This window comes from Xenopus laevis, chromosome 5L (genome assembly GCF_017654675.1).
Source record: "Xenopus laevis strain J_2021 chromosome 5L, Xenopus_laevis_v10.1, whole genome shotgun sequence".
Classification (NCBI taxonomy): domain Eukaryota; kingdom Metazoa; phylum Chordata; class Amphibia; order Anura; family Pipidae; genus Xenopus; species Xenopus laevis.
Genome location: NC_054379.1, coordinates 15,296,440 through 15,313,637, shown reverse-complemented (window position 1 = coordinate 15,313,637; position 17,198 = coordinate 15,296,440). Strand labels below are relative to the sequence as shown.

The 17,198-nt window shown below is 38.6% G+C and overlaps 2 protein-coding genes across 7 annotated transcripts in view; both read left to right on the top strand.

Annotated features, from left to right (window-relative positions):
* The window catches only part of eprs1.L (glutamyl-prolyl-tRNA synthetase 1 L homeolog), a 52,631-nt gene extending 52,033 nt beyond the window's left edge, over positions 1-598 (top strand). For all 6 annotated transcript variants that reach the window (XM_018261575.1, XM_018261573.1, XM_041562032.1 and 3 more), the window contains 1 exon segment: positions 275-598. In XM_018261575.1, the coding sequence (XP_018117064.1) occupies positions 275-425 (151 nt within the window). In that variant the 3' untranslated portion in view covers positions 426-598.
* A 9,962-nt stretch (positions 599-10,560) lies between these two features.
* LOC121393579 (protein kinase C delta type-like) lies at positions 10,561-15,226 on the top strand. Its single transcript, XM_041562404.1, has 9 exons — positions 10,561-11,038; positions 11,269-11,342; positions 11,472-11,633; positions 11,781-11,872; positions 12,273-12,335; positions 12,450-12,588; positions 13,170-13,328; positions 13,811-13,933; positions 15,089-15,226. The coding sequence occupies exons 1-9, from the start codon at positions 10,561-10,563 to the stop codon at positions 15,224-15,226; spliced, it is 1,428 nt and encodes a 475-aa protein (XP_041418338.1).
* The last annotated feature ends 1,972 nt before the right edge of the window (positions 15,227-17,198 follow it).

Sequence of the window (17,198 nt, the reverse complement as noted above, 5' to 3'; positions counted from 1 at the left end):
GCCATTGCTACACAGCAGCTTGTTTATATGAACAATAGTAGTGTTTCTGAAGCAAACACACCAGTTTAACCAGTGCAGGGCAACACTACATGATATTGTCATTACTTTAAAACACTTTTATTTTCTGTTTTTACTGTATCTTTAACCTGTACACTTTCATTTTTGGTTACTTTAACTTGCATTCACCTACAGTCCCAGGATGCTACATGAGTGGTTGGGGTTTCCTTTTGGGATTCTGTGGGATTTCATGTCATATTATATTCTTTTGCTACAGGGATCAAGATCTGGAACCAGGAGCACCTTCTATGGGAGCCAAAAGCCTCTGTATCCCCTTCAAACCTCTCAGCGAGCTGCAGCCTGGCGCCAAGTGCGTCTGTGAGAAGAACGCCGCCAAGTTCTACACGCTATTCGGCCGCAGTTATTAGTGAACGGGACCCTCTGACTACTTTAATAAGCTCTTTATTTTTAATAAGAAAGAAAAAGATTCTCAAAAAAAAAACAGGTTATCAGGACCCGTCCGTAGTGTAGTTCTACTGTTACCATGGCTAAACGGCTTTTTTTTCTGGAAACATCCTTAATAAAGTCTACTATGAGATTATACTCGTATCTGCTCCTTTTTGTGAGGTGAATAGCTAATGTCCATGTCAGTGTGTCAGAAAAAAAATCTATAAGGAGAAGCAACTTGGGTGCTCAATGTTCATTATTGCCATTGCTTGGCTTCTCTGTCTGTCCATATGTATTCAATGAAAAACAGATTGAAGCTCCTGTCATGAAAGCACAATAGCTCAAAAACCATTATGTTTGTGGCCTGTTCTCATTAAATACTGGTACAGTGATACTAAGCATAGTGCCTGTCCCTTGTTCATGTGCTTAATGGCCACTATTTTAGGCAGTAAGAGGAATGTCTGAAAGAATCAGTGCTTTGATGCTTGCTGGTGGGAAGGCATATTTATGTTTTGCTTCTGTACACCACTGAACCTCTAGAGAACTAGTGTAGCTTCAGTCACAGCCAATTCTTGTACGCCTCTGCCTACTATAGATCAGGTAGATCTAATTAAAGCAGGATGCCCAAACAATGGTGCTGTCCCCTGCCAGGGAATCTCAGAGCCTTGGCATATGGGTCCCAGTTTGAAGTCCAGTTTGGATTTGGAGATTAAAGGAATTGTTCAGTGTAAAAATAAAAACTGGGTAAATAGGTAGGCTGTTTTTAATATAGTTTGTTAGCCTAAAATGTAATGTATAAAGGCTGGAGTGACTGGATGTGTAACATAATACACTGGCTGGTTACCCTGGTTACCAGGCAGTAACCAATCAGAGACTTGAGGGGGGGCCACATGGGTCATATCTGTTGCTTTTGAATCCGAGCTGAATGCTGAGGATCAATTGCAAACTCACTGAACAGTTATGTCCCATGTGGCCCCCCTTCAAGTCACTGACTAACTCAGAGTTATAGAGCTGAAAAGCAGTAGTGTTCTGGCTATTAAGTTAGACATCCAGTCACTCCAGCCTTTATACATTAAATTTTTGGCTAACTATATTTGAACCATTTTTTATTTGGCACAGCCTATTTATTTATACAGTTTTTATTTTCACACTGAACAATTCCTTTAAAGGCCCCCATGCATGAGCAGGTGTAAACTGCTGACAGATTAAATCGGCAGCTTATTGGGCAGTGTATGGGGCCTTTAGACAGGCTTCACCAATCTATATCTGGCCAAAATTTAGCCAGGTGTCGATCGAGCAGGCTTAAAAATCCCATTGGATGGAGGACTGCATGGGTTTGTTAAAGCGGCCTCGATCCGACACCCCCCCCCCCCCGTTTTCTCCTCGTTGTGATCTGATTGTTGGGCCCCAGGGCCCATGATCGGATCAACCGAATATCTCCAATCTCAAAGTGGGCATATGGGGTAGAAATCCTCTCGTTTGCTGACCTTGCATCTCCATATGTATGGCCGATTTATTTGCCTGCAATCCCAGCTCGAATATCTGTAACCTTGTTATAAGCTGAAGGAGGCTCTGACCAAATCATTTTGGATTCTGGCTGGAGTTGCTCTGTGCTACTTTCTTGTCTCATCTGCCTGAATGTTGATGGCTGTCATAACATCACACACAATACAATTATTGCTGCTTATCACTTTCCCCAATCCAGTTCTAAATGGCTGTAAGTAAAGGGTAAGTGGTAAGTACAGGTATGGGATTCTCCGAATAACGGATCTTTCCATAATTTGGATCTTCATACCTTGTCTGCTAAAAAATCATATAAACATTAAATAAAGCCAATAGGCTGTTTTTGCCTCCAATAAGGATTAATTATATCTTAGTTGGGATCAAGTACAAGGTACTGTTTTGTTATTACAGAACCCTGGTTCTCTCTCAGGCTGCACCTGCCTCACACTTGGTACTTTGTTTCTTTTTTGAGGCCCAGCCTGGTCACATGGTGCGGTGTGTGTGTGAGAGAGATTCAGGCTGTGTCAGAAAATGGATTCTTCAGTTTGGGAGGGAAAGACTGTCTGTGTCTCTCTGTGCATTATTGTACAGTAAGTGGGAGGACATGGCTGCCTGTGGCTGCTGCACTGAGGGAACCCACCAAATCCCAGTCCATGTCCCTCTGTATTTATTCTGTGAGGAAATTAAAGTAAGTGTTATTGTGTGTATATGACTGTCTCATGTCCTGACTCCATTTGTTTGCCGTTCTGCGTCTAAACTATCCTACTAAGTCATTCTATATGAATCATTTACTCATAGATCAAATATGTTTGTGTGTGTAAAATCAGCTGATCGCCGCACCAATCATAGGGAATCCTGCCCAGTTTTCCTAATTTGGAAAAAAGGGCAGCCAGTTTTGACCCGGGCAGCCCTTCAAAAAACTGGTCTGTGTGGCAAAAGTAGCTGAGTGGCCGGCCTTCTGTGGAGACTCTCTCATATAACCCATGGATTTCCCCGACCCTAACCCGCCCTCCCATAGCCCACTCCCGCCCGCATCCGCACTTCCGGGTTGCTTTTATAGACCCACGCCGCCCTGCCGATGATGTCACAAAAGGGGAGGGGCGAGCAGGCGCAGCCTCTATAAAATACGAAGTCGGAAGCCGGAATTTGACGATACCCGTGAGGAAGCGTGTGGTCGGCCTGAACTCGCTGGTCCTGCAGGTATCGGTCGGCCAGCACTACCATGGAGTGGTCTTTAAATTAGTTGAATCCTGGATTAGCCAAATAAATGACACTTTGCATCTGGTTAACTGTTTGAGAAATGAATTTATGTCCGCTGCAAAAAATGTCAAGCCTCTGTGATTAGTTATTCTAGAATCCTTTACCTGCTAAGGGGAGTAGGCGAGTTTTGTAGTGAACAGTGGCCTGAGGGACGCAAGCTTTTTTTTTTTTAAGACACAGTGGGGATCATTTATAACAATGGACAAATTTGCACCTGGGCAGTAACTCATGGCAACCAATCAGTCGATTGTGCTCAACCTGCAGCTGGATGAAAAAAGTGAATCACCGCAATAGGTTACTGGCCAGGAGCAAATTTGGCAAGTGTTTATAAATGAGCCCCAGGGTATTTGCTGAACTGGAGCCCGCTGTCTGTAAATGCCTGCAGGGCCAGATTTATTGAAAGGCCAGGGCCTTTCTATGGGATTTTAGGGGTGGTATGTCACCCAGCCACCTCTGCATTGGGAGATTTCATAGTTTCTAAAATGTTCCAATCCCAGTGCTACAGACCTGACGAAGGAAATTTGAAGGGGAGGGGCCAACGAGTGGCAGTGGGCCTAGGGGTGCCAGCTCTGTAAATCGGGCCCTAAAGGTAATGTGATTTTTATATATAAAAAAATCACATATATACAGTGTATATATATATATATATGTATATATGTATATATATATATATATATATATATATATATATATAATACACAAAAGCCATGAATATCTTGTAAATTATATCCTTATAAACGGTGAGTTCTGATGTCATCAGTTATAAACGGTGAGTTCTGATGTCATTTCTGTCACATGACTCATTGAAATTTGTGTATTATAATTAATAAAGTACCCCAGTTGCAAAATATGAGGATATTATAAGTTACCTCGGAGTTCCATGACCTGTATAAAAACACTCGGCCTTCGGCCTCGTGTTTTTATATGGTCATGAAACTCCTCGGTAACTTATAATATCCTTATATTTTACAAGAGGGGGTACTTTATTCACTATATATACATATACACACACACACACACACATACACCCAACAACTGTAGAAAGATCAGCAGTCAGGTCTTATAGAGAAAAATAAATAATTTATTAGTCATACACACACACCCCCCCCCCCCGCGCACTCTAAATACCGGATACCACTTTAGTCGTAGTTTTCTTTCAGAAGAGCTCGCACTCCAATCCTTTTGGCCTTTGTGAATACAGATGTTTTGTTTTTTCCTGTAATTAAAGGGGATGAAACCTGTTCTATTTGTTTCCCTGCTACCTCTACCTGAAAATACCAGTGGCAAATCCTGTGTTTTTTCTCCCATCAGTACTACTATGTTTAGTCAGAGACACCGAGAATACAGGGATGGGAGCCGTTATAGGGAAACAGTCCCTGTCAGTTACACAATTATGGAAGTTCTGTCACAAGTTCTGTTTTTGGGTTACAGAGCAAAATCCTCCAAGGACACCAGCCCCAGTGTAACTAAGTTTTGATAATGTTTGTATTGTTTTGTTCTCATGTATTATTTTGAAATTACAAAAAGAACGTTTTTTTTTTTTGTTTTTTTGTTTTTTAAAAATCAAACACTAGGGGGCAGATTTACTATGGGTCGAATATCGAGGGTTAATTAACCCTCGATATTCGACTAGGAACTAAAATCGTTCGACTTCGAATATCGAAGTCGAACGATTTAGCGCAAATCCTGCGATCGAAGGATTATTCGTTCGATCGAACGATTAAATCCTTCGATTCGAAGGATTTTAATACAACGATCGAAGGAATATCCTTCGATCAAAAAATCACAGGCAAGCCTATGGGGACCTTCCCCATAGGCTAACATTGACTTCGGTAGCTTTTAGCTGCCGAAGTAGGGGGTCGAAGTTTTTCTTAAAGAGACAGTACTTCGACTATTGAATGGTCGAATAGTCGAACGATTTTTAGTTCGAATCGTTCGATTCGTAGTCGTAGTCGAAGGTCGAAGTAGCCCATTCGATGGTCGAAGAATCCTTCACTCAAGCTTTGTAAATCTGCCCCCATGGGTGTTATTTACTAAAATCTATCTCACGTTTATAATACCAAGCTCAACCTAACTCCCATCCACAATTTTATCTTATTTATCAATAAAATAACTAAAAAAATCGGATTGGGAAAAAACTTGAATCGTACTAATTGTTCGAATTTAGCACCGTTTGGGTTATCGCCCCAAAACACCACATTTTTCGGATTCAGCTTCGGAGTATAATAAATCTTAAAAAAAAAAAAATTGAGTGTATTAAATAACCCCCTTAGCTTTATTTCCAATATTAAAATACTTGGTGTTCAAAACCTTTACTCCGTGCAGTGTGCATCTGATATTGCATAGATTGAAAAATAGTCTGTGGGGTCAATAGAAATTGATAAGTTTTATTGCCTCTATTGCTGTTTCCTCATCCGGTTATAATTGGCTGTAGATGGTAAAATATAAATCTAAATGTAATCAAATAAACCACTTTTTGCACTTTATGTGTGACTAATTAGTGAGTTACAGTCATGCTCGTAAATCATTGTCATGCTGCCATAGTTTTATGGTATCTTTCTGTACAGGCTATGGGTAAACTTAGGGGGCTGTTCCTGCGGAATTGTGCTTAGTACAGGGGAATACTTATGCTGCCATAGTTTTATGGTATCTCTTTGTACAGACCTGAGAAAACTTAGTGGACTGTTCCTGCTGAATTGTGCTTAGTACAGGGGAATACCTATGCTGCCATAGTTTTATGGGATCTCTTTCGGTACAGACTTGAGCAAACTTAGGGGACTGTTCCTGCTGAATTGTAATAGCTTACAGGTGCAGCAAATATTGATGCAAATGTTTCTAAATATCTGTTTTCAACTTTATTGTGTAAATGTTCAGTACCGAGGAAGTCAGCTGATTGGCGAAACGCAAAAGGCAGGAAGTGTTGTCACACAGGGATCATAGGAAGAGCCACGAGGGGCTATACACGCATATATATATATATATATATATATATACACACATACATATAGAAGCTGCAACAACCTTTGTAATGCATATATCTATGTGTGACCAATCTTCAAACTAAATGTGAGTGTGAACTTGTTTTTATATATATATTTTAATAAATGGTGTTACAATATTTTGGATTTATATTTCTCTATGGGGACATGAGAAGCTGACCCATAACACTACGGGCAATATACAATACTTCCAGTTTGTAAGTAGGCAATTTGGCCAAACGGTGGTCGTAACGGATTGGACAAATCGTGTATGTCACTAATAGGTGTGGAAAGTTTAAAGGGGAAATACACCTCAAGAAAATAACTCGGACACTGGGGGGCAGATTTATCAAAGGTCGAGCTGAATTTTCAAATTCAAAAAATTTGAATTTCGAGCTATTTTTTGTGTACTTCTACAAGAGTACAAATTTGATTCAAATTTGAAAAAAAATTAAAAATTTTATCATGTACTGTCTTTTTAAAAATTCGACTTCGACCATTCTAATTGCTATGGGGGACCTCCTAGAACCTATTTTGGGGAAAAACTTTGATTCGAATTCGATCAAATTCGCTATTACTTTGATTCGTACGATTTGAATTTGGCCGAATACGGACCTATTTGATAGAAAACTGACCTATTTGGCCAAAAAAACACTTCATTTTGGTTGGTCTTTTTGAATTCGAATTTAGAAGTTTTTCAAACCCAGTTTTTCTATAAACTGGTATATGGTTGTATTTTGTTTTTTTTTTATTAAAAAGCCAAAAACAGGTGCTACGCTGCCATACTGATTGTACTAAGAATATATATTATGTAATAACTGAGTGTTGCTAGGATGGGAAAACTGTGTTTAGCTAAACTGTGTTGACCAATACAAAATACAAAACAAAGTGGCATCCATAACATAATTGAATGTGTTCTTCTATTAAATTATGGCTACCAACTGCTAAAGAAAGCCGTATAGCTCTTTTCAATGACATTAGGATTTTATCATCTAGTCCTTAAAGGGATAATTCTACTTTAAGTTAACTTTTAGGGTCGAATTTTGAATTGAAAAAACTTCGAAATTCGAATTCAAAAAGACCAACTGAAATTAAGTCTGAGTTTTTTGGTTGAATAGGTACGTTTTTGATCAAATAGGTCCATATTCGGCCGAATTCGAATCGTATGAATCGAAGGAATAGTGCATTTTTCCCCATAAAAACTTAGATTTTTCCAAGTCTACGAATTGACTCCAAATAGGTCCTAGGAGGTCCCCCTTAGGCTAAAACAGCAATTTAGTCAAAGTACACAAAAAATAGCTCGAAATTCGGTTTTTTTTTTTCATTCGAAAATTCACCTCAACCTTTGATAATTCTGCCCCTTAGTATGTTATAGAATGGCTAATTTTAAGCAACTGTTCATTTGGTCTTCATTATTTAATTATTTGCCTTCTTCTTCTGACTCTTTCCAAATTTCAAATGAGGGTCACTGACCCCATCTAAAGAACAAATGCTCTGTAAGGCTACAGATTTATTGTTATTTTATCCTATGCATATTCCAGTCTCTTATACAAATCAGTGTATGGTTGCTAAGGGAATCTGGACCCTAGCAACCAGATTGCAAATTGGAAAGTTGCTAAATAAAAAACTAACTCAAAAAACACAAAAAAAATGAAAACCAATTGCAAATTTTCTCAGAATATTACTCTCAACATCCTACTAAAAGTTAACTCAGAGGTGAACAACCCCTTTAAGGTATGGAGATCCAAATAATAGAATTAATTATCCGGAAAACCCCAGATCACGAGAATTCTGGGTAATAGATACTGTACCTGTAATAGCTTGGCGACAAATTAAAGGAGACATATAGGATAAATGAAAAAACACTAATTTTGTAGGCAATTATAAGTAATATTTGGTGTTGCTTTTACATGGTGCTAAACATTAATATTATCGTTAAAAATAGTCCCTTTATTGGAGCTCCCTATAGATGTTCTCTGGTCCCGGTCTGTGTTTCAAATGAGGGGTGGGCGTGTCCTAATGGTCCCTGCCAAAAGCACAGTAGGAGGGGGACAGCCAATCACAGCCCTGCAGTCACACAAGCACAGACAGGCTTCAGTTCCCTATCAGGTCCTGCTAGCTGCTGATTGGTTCCTGTCCTACAGTGCAGTGAGCTGAGCCTGGGAATTCAGGAAACAGGAAGTGGAAGAGAAGGGAGGGATTATGAGGGTTTTTGCAGAAATATTCAATAAAGCAGTCTGAAACACTACTTTTTTAAGCACAATTCTTCTATATCTAAATGAGTATAAAGCACTGGTACATATTTGTTTTTTACACAAAATGACTCCTTTATTTTCAGCTTATGTATTATAGCAAAGCGTTCACCAAAATGTACCTTTTTTTTAGTTTATTGTAGACTTCCAAGCAAATTTGCAAATAATCATTATATTTTGACGCTTTTTAAAAAATATATTCTGTTTTGCCCCAAGATTTCAAATAACATCTACCTCTACTACAGATGCACCGGATCCAGGATTCAGCCTTTTTTTAGCAGGATTCGGATTCGGCCGAATCCTTCTGCCCGGCAGAACTGAATCTAAATCCTAATTAACATGCAAATTAGGGGCAGGGAGGGAAATCACGTGACTTTTTGTCAGAAAACAAGGAAGTAAAAAATGGTTTCCCCTTCCCACCCCTAATTTGCATATACAAATTTGGTTCGGTATTCGGACGAATCTTTCGCGAAAATAGTGGATGCTTTCTTTGCCTTGAGTATACATTTGTGTGGTATGTATTTATATCCAATAGGATTGAATTGTGTATGTATATATGTTTATGGCAAACTACTGCTTTGGTTGATATAACATGTATTGCCTCTATTTAAAGAAACTTTCATTTGTGATACCACTTGGGGGCAGATTTACTAAAGGGTGTAGTGACTTACACTGACGATTCGCTTTCATGCACTTTGCCGATTTACTAGTGGGCGCAGGCATAACTTCGCTAGCGAAAGAGATAGACGCTAGCGGTCATTCGCACTCTATTGCCAGGCGAATTTTCCGTCTGGCGAATGGACGTTTCACCACAAATTCACTAAAATTGGTATTTTACTGAACGTTACCTCTTTCGCCAGACTTGCCTTCGCCAGCTCAGACCAGGTGAAGTGCAATGGCGTACATAGATCTTCCTCAATCTTCTGTTACTTACATCATATTTTTAATGGAAAAAGTTTCTAAGTCCCACAACACGCTGGTGTTCTTTTCCTTTTTTTAGAGTGATAGCCTGCAAAAGTCAGTAAAAACATTTTTTTTGGGTAACCGGTTTCCCCAATACATTTTCTAACATATGGAACATAAACTATACAGTGGGCTCACGTGTAGGGCATTATAACAACTCTATTGTCTTTATTATGGTTCCCTGGACTTGTGTAACGTAATGTATTTGCTGCAACATATACGTCCATTCAACTTTAAATTTCCCGCCGTATGCAAATTAGCCTGAGCGAAGACTTCTAACAAAGTTTCGCTAGGCATAATTGAACGCTAGCTCATCTTCACCTTGATTGCCGAAGTCACGCTAGCGAAAATTCACCACCATTCAGAGCCCTGGAAGCAACTCTGCATTCTTAGTAAATTAGGTCTATCTCAGCGAATTTTTGCCTGGCAAAGTGTTGCGATGGCTGCGAAGCAGTCGCTGGCAAATTTTCGCCGCTTACTAAATTTACCCCTTGGTGTTTATTTGAGTGTGCAAGTCCAGTGTATGGAAATAGTTTTAATTCTATTACTGTGTGTAGGGGTACATTTTGCACCTCATATATTATTTCAAATACATTAGCTTTATTGGTAGGCCCTCCATTGATCTGCACTTTCATAAATAGATTATATTCAATTCAATATTTTGTATGTAATCTCTCCTGCTGAAATGTACTCCTCCATTCTAAACAACTCAGTTGTGCTGTTTTGCAGTTGGGCTTTCAAATCACTGGCTCATACTGGAAACTGATCCTGAGACCAGGAACATCACTAACTGATCTTGCCCAGTTTGTTATGAATAAGATAATAAGTCAAAATAAAATGAACCATGAACAATTAATATTCACAACTGTGGGTCTAATGAAGAATATTATATTGCAAAATGCTAATTTGTTCACTTGTTTATGGAATTTTATTTCTGTTAAAAGCTTTTATACAATTTCCCCACAAAGGTGTCACATGACTGCCATAGGTTAGCTATTGCTTATTTGTCGGTTGATCGGGACCATTGTGACATCATCACTCATAACAACAGGCTTGAAGCCTGACACAATGCTCAGATGTTGGTCGTTGTAGGAAGCAGTAGGAGTGGACCTACAGTGCTCAACATCTATTGCTTTTTTTCGACTATATTTTACTAAACTATGTTTTCCAAAAAAAGAAAATTCAACGATTTAAGCATAAATAATGAATGTAAAGAGGCTGAAACAGAAGAAGTCGGGACAAGCGAAGTTTTGGGGTTCAAAGATAAAGTTTTCGCTGTCCTAAAGAGCCTTCGAGCAAAGTTTGTATCTGCTTTCAAATTACCGGCTCAGAAAAAGGCTCGGAAAGTAAGTGATGGATCCAGTTTGGAACAAACGGCAGAAGAGCCAAAGAATGACCCTCACAGAAAGAGGAAGACAGAGGAATTCTGTGATGAAGAGAGTGTCTCAAATAAGAAAAGAAGGACTGAATCTGGTACTGATGACCAATATGAAGCAAAACGGTCAATCGATCCTCTCCCAAACCAGGGAAAAAAGCGCAGCATATCAGAAGAGGATTTTGAAGCTGGAAAAGTGAAAAGATTTAAGGAAGAAAAACCAGAGAATAAAGAGACACAATCCACAAATGATAGTGGATCAAGTAAGTAGCAGGACAATGGGAATGTCACAATAATATAACAAATGGGGAATGTAATACATAATATTGTTCATTAGCAGGGCCAGGGCTATAGAAGAGAAGTTGGGTTGTCTACTCAAATAGCACATTGACATTCTCACAATCGACTCACAAGTTGTACACTTTCACCCTTTATTATTTTGGTGTCTTAACTGTGGATGTTAATACAGGTCTTGTTTTCTTTCTCTAATAAGGTGGAATTGCCAGCCCTTTGTCCATCAACAGGTTCCTTTTCTATGGAGAACTTGGAGCAGGCTCCTTTGGAACGGTATGTCCTGTACTTAATTGCATATAGACCTTTCATTTACTAACTCTAATCCACTCCTAGTCTTCATAAGCAGCTGCTTATTGTTATATATGATTTTTATGATTATATTTCACTCCTGTTTGTCTTTAGGTTGCACTGGCACAAGACAAGGTCACGGCTGAACCAGTTGCTGTGAAAATAATAAAAAAGGACAAGGCATATCCGCACCTTGTGATGAGCGAGAGGCGAATACTAGAGGCTGCACAGGACTGCCCCTTCCTCGTGCATGCCAAAGCTGCCTTTCAGACGGAGGTATGAATATCTGTATTAATCTGTTCCCTGCCATAGTCCCCAGTAATGCATGAGAAACCTGTCCTGATCCAAAATATGTTGTGGGGACCCTGTTCTCTGTACTTTTCATTACTGTTTTGTAACTTCTGCCCACTGTTTCTGTTACAGGATGACATATTTATGGTGATGGAGTACATCCCAGGAGGAACTTTATCAGAGCTTTTGGATACTTTAGCTCCTCTTGATGTCAACAGCGCACGGTGAGTCCTGGCTTTCTATGAGCAGATGTAGCAACCAATAGTGGCTGAACTACTAGAAAACTGCTGCTACACATCTGAACCTTTGCAGAACTGTATATTAAAGAACTCTCATTACTGAAGCTGCAGTGATAAGATTTCTTAGATACTATTTAGAATATTGTATGGTTGTTGATGGCTCACAGTAGGAGATGCCATATTCCCTTCTAAGCATGGATGTTCTTCATCAATTTAATGTGGGTGTACAGACTTTATTGTCGGTACTTGCCAATTTTCTGCTGTCCATTTTTCATGTGTATGTATAAATAATGAAAAGTAATAGTTTGCTACGATGGAAGAACTTTCTAGGCATTTTCATGATGTGCACTACTGTAGTCTGATCATCTTTGTTCTGCTTCATTAGGATCTTGGCTGCTGAGATAGTGTGCGGACTGAACTTCCTCCATTCCCGTGGCATTATTCACCGGTAAGTGACCTTATTCTGTGTAGCTGGGATCCCAGACTGGTAGTGCAGAGGCCAGTTTTGGTGATTCTGTTGCCATGTTATCTAATATTCACATGTCACATTGTCTCATTACAGGGACCTGAAACCAGAAAACATTCTGATAGACAGTACAGGCCACATTAAGATTGCTGATTTTGGTCTGGCTGTAGAGAATGTGTTTGGTGACCAAACAACCACAGGCTGGGCCGGAACATATAGTTACATGGCCCCCGAGGTAAGAATAACAATTTTTTTTATGGTATTTGTGAATCTTTATTTGTGATCAGTATGTTACATAGTAAGTTAGGTTGAAAAAAGACACGCATCCAACCTTTTAAAGGAAAACTATACCCCCAAACAATGTACAGTAGGTCTCTATAAAAACATAAAACAGCTCATATGTAAAACCCTGCTTCATGTAAATAAACCATTTTCATAATAATATACTTTTCTAGTAGTATGTGCCATTGGGTAATCATAAATAGAAAATTGCCATTTTAAAAAATAAAGAATATCCCTTGGGATTCTAGGATTCACGGTGCACACACATTTGCCTATGCAAATTAGGGGTGGGACAGGATATCACATGACTTTTTGTAACAAAACAAAGAAGTAAAAAAAAAAATCCGAAATTATTCATCCTCCTTAGGATTTGGTTTGGTATTCGGCTGAATCTTTCACAAAGGATTCGGGGATTCAGACAAATCCCAAATACCGCGTTCGGTGCATCCCTAGTTGAAAATAGTTGAAATGTTATTTTTGGACCTTCTTTTACACCATATGATGAACTGGTTTCTTCTTCTACTTGTTTTACAGGTACTTTGGATGGTATATGATTCCTGTGTGGACTACTGGTCACTGGGAGTAATACTACATGAGATGCTCACTGGGAGGAAACCCACCTTCTCCTGGTTGAGAAAGACTCTACAATGTCCAGAGAACCTGAACCCAGAGGCAAAGGACATTCTCATGAAGGTGAGTATAGGAAGGAAAGAGCTATATGGGAAGATTATTAAAGGGGATATAAACCCAAAAAAGAATAGATGTTAATATACTCAGTGAGAATGTTTGCAATTTACATGAATTTTCTATTTTTAGTGGTTTTTGAGATAATAGCGGTTTTAGTTTTAGACTGCTAATGCTAACATTTCTCTTTGAAGCCTGCGTCCAACAAACCTAAATGTCTGTGCACTTTCCCTGCTATTCCTGTGTAATATGTTAACCCTGGGGTTGCTGACTATCTTACCTTCAAAGGGAGCTGAGGAACCAATATCTTAGAAACCATAACAAATAGAAAATAAATGTAAATTGCAAAAGTGCTGAAAGAAGCAATCTGACTAAGCTTGCATCAGTTCATATTATTTTAGATTCCCTTTAATATGATAAAAAAGAAACCTCTGGACTGAGAAGAGTACAGCTTCTATTCCACACCTAATCATATTGTCTTTTTTTTCCAGCTGCTGACATACTCCCCATCCGAAAGGCGCAATTTTGTTTGTGACATCAAGCAGCACCCCTTCTTTAAGCCAATTGACTGGCAGGCCCTGGAAGCTGGGAAAATGAAGCCACCTTTCATACCAGTAAGTACTTGATCCTTATTTGATTGTATTAAAGTGGTTGTTAACCTTTGAGATAACTTTAAGTACAATTTGAGACAATTTGCAATTGGTTTTAATGTTTTATTATTTAAGCTTTTTGGGTTATTTAGCTTTTTATTCAGCAGCTCTTCAATTTGCATTTTAAGCAATCTGGTTGCAAGGGTGCAAATTCACCTAGCAACAATGCATTGATTTGAATAATAGACTGGAATGTGAATAGGAGAGGCCTGAATAGAAAGATGAGGAATAAAAAGTAGCAATAACAATACATTTGTAGCCTTACAGAGCATTTGTTTTTTAGATGGGGTCAGTGACGCCCATTTAAAAGCTGCAAAGAGTCAGAAGAAAAAGGCAAATAACTATAAAGAATAAATAATGAAGACCAATTTAAAAGTTGCTTAGAATTGGCCATTCTATAACTGATGATGATGATGATATCAGTGTTCACCAGAAATCAGCAGTTTATGATTTAAATGCCTTAAAAGTCAGGGGGAAAATTCAAGAACCTGAACTAGCCATGGTTCATTGGGGAGACACCTGTTTTGAGACTAGACAGTTGGCTAAATGGGGCACAAAGTTAGTTAAAAGCTTTAAAGGGGTGGTTCACCTTTAAGTTAACTTTTAGTATGTTATAGAATGGCTAATTCTAAGCAACTTTTCAACTGGTCTTCGTGTTTTCATTATTATAGTTTTTTAATTATTTGCCTTCTTCTTCTGACTCTTTCCAACTTTCAAATGGGGGTCACTGACACCATCTAAAAACAAATGCTCTGCAAAGCTACAAATGTATTGTTATTAATACTTTTTATTACTCATCTTTCTACTCCGGCCTCTCCTGTTCATATTCCAGTCTCTTGGTCAAATCAATACATGGTTGCTAGGGTAATTTGGGCCCTAGCAACCAGTTGCAGAAATTGCAAACTGAAGAGCTGCTGAATAAAAAGCTAAATAACTCAAAAACCACAAATAATAAAAAATAAAGACCAAATGCAAATTGTCTCAGAATATCACTCCCTGCATCATACTAACGGTGAACAACCCATTTAAGTATTTATTGATGTCTAATAAAAACAAAGTGATATTTTAGCTCTTCTGCAAGTGATCTGTCATGATATTAATGGAATCTTTTCTCTTTAGCCACCAGCAGATGACTTTTTTGGAACTAGTTATGAAATCTTACCAACTTCTGAAGTAGAAGACGTGGGACATTTAAATCATTTGAAAGGGCTCTCGTTTGTGTGCAAGGAGTGGAGGAATATCCCACCCAATCAATAGATTTTAGGCCTAAATCTACAGAGATGACAGAAGCAGTGAAGGAGAAATCGTCTGCAGTTGGAGCATTTCAATAGAACGAGAAGCTCCAGTTCTGTAGAACTTAAATACAGAACAAGAGGTGCCTGCTAGTTCATTATTATTATTATTATTTATAGTGACTGAAATTTTCCATTTTATTATATAAAAACAGGTTTGGGATCCGTTATCCAGAGACCCGTTATCCAGAAAGCTCCGAATTACGGAAAGGCCGTCTCCCATAGACTCCATTTTATCCAATAATCCAAATTTTTAAAAATGATTTCCTTTTCTCTGTAATAATACAATGTACTTTATCCAATAATCCAAATTTTTAAAAATTATTTCCTTTTCTCTGTAATAATACAATGTACTTGATCCCAACTAAGATATAATTAATCCTTATTGGAAGCAGAACCGACCTATTGGATTTATTTAATGTTTATATGATTTTCTAGTAGACTTAAATTATGAAGATCCAAATTATGGAAAGATCCATTATCCGGAATACCCCAGGTCCCGAACATTCTGGATAACAGGCCCCCATACCTGTAGTTCACATAGTGTATGTGCAGAATTAACAGAATATTAAAAGAAAGAATATGTCTGGCCAAACTTTTATGCCAATATCTATCTATCTATCTATCTATCTATCTATCTATCTAAGGTATGAGGATCCAAATTACGGAATGATCTGTTAACCGGAAAACCCACAGGTCCTGAGCATTCTGTATAATAGATCCCATACCTGTATCAATATTCTTGATGTGACACAATCTGTACAGTGTAATGTTTGCTAGTCACAGGTCATTTATATCTAATAACAGAATATGATGAAACAGTTATTGAAAATGCAGTTTATTGGCCTCCGCAAATTTAACACAAATATTCTTTTCCAGTTTCAGAGGCAGTCTTAAAGAAGGAAATCCATGGAAACGCAATGGAGTGATATAAATATCTCCACTTGCACTGCCGACACCATCTTTATATGAATATGTATATATGTATGAAAATAAAAATACATTTTTAAAAAAATGAAACTTTGTATTACTGTTTTATTAAAAAGTCTAATTTTTTAAAGGGCGAATTATCTATTTGAAATAGGCATTAGAATTACAGGTATGGGATCCATTATCCAGAAGCCTGATTTACTAAAGGGTGTAGTGACTTACGCATGCACTTTGCTGATTTACTAACGGGCGCAGGCATAACTTTGCTAGCGAAAGAGATAGACGCTAGCGGTCATTCACACTCTATCGCCAGGCGAATTTTCCTTCTGGTGAATGGAAGTTACTCCGCAAATTCACTAAATTTGGGATTTTTCGCCAGACTTGCGTTCGCCAGCTCTTCCTCAATCTTCTGTTACTTACATCATATTTTTAATGGAAAAAGTTTCTAAGTCCCAAAAGACGCTGGTGTCTTTTCCTTTTTTTAGAGTGATAGCCTGCAAAAGTCAGTAAAAACATTTTTTTTGGGTAACCGGTTTCCCCAATACATTTTCTAACATATGGAACATAAACTATACAGTGGGCTCACGTGTAGGGCATTATAACAACTCTATTGTCTTTATTATGGTTCCCTGGACTTGTGTTATGTAACATTCAACTTTAAATTTCCCGCCGTATGCAAATTAGCCTGAGCGAAGACTTCTAACAAAGTTTCGCTAGGCATAATTGAACGCTAGCTCATCTTCGCCTTGATTGCCGAAGTCACGCTAGCAGGGGCGCTCCACCAATGAGGCGAGTTGAGACACTCGCCTCAGGCGGCAGCGCCCCCCTGGTTGCCAGGGGCGGCAAAAATGCCGCTCCTGGTAACTAAGAGCCGAATTTCCGGTTTTCAAACCGGAAATTCGGCTCTTCTAGTGCAGAGAGCGCTATTGTCTGAATGAATTTTGCCTGGCAAAGTGTTGCGATGGCTGCGAAGCCGTCGCTGGCAAATTTTCACCGCTTACTAAATT

Coding starts and splice junctions, on each gene's coding strand:
- LOC121393579 (XM_041562404.1), top strand. CDS start 10,561: ATGTTTTCCAAAAAAAGAAAATTCAACGATTTAAGCATAAATAATGAA. Junction 11,873..12,272: donor CTTGATGTCAACAGCGCACG/GTGAGTCCTGGC, acceptor CTGCTTCATTAG/GATCTTGGCTGCTGAGATAG. Junction 13,934..15,088: donor TGAAGCCACCTTTCATACCA/GTAAGTACTTGA, acceptor TTTTCTCTTTAG/CCACCAGCAGATGACTTTTT.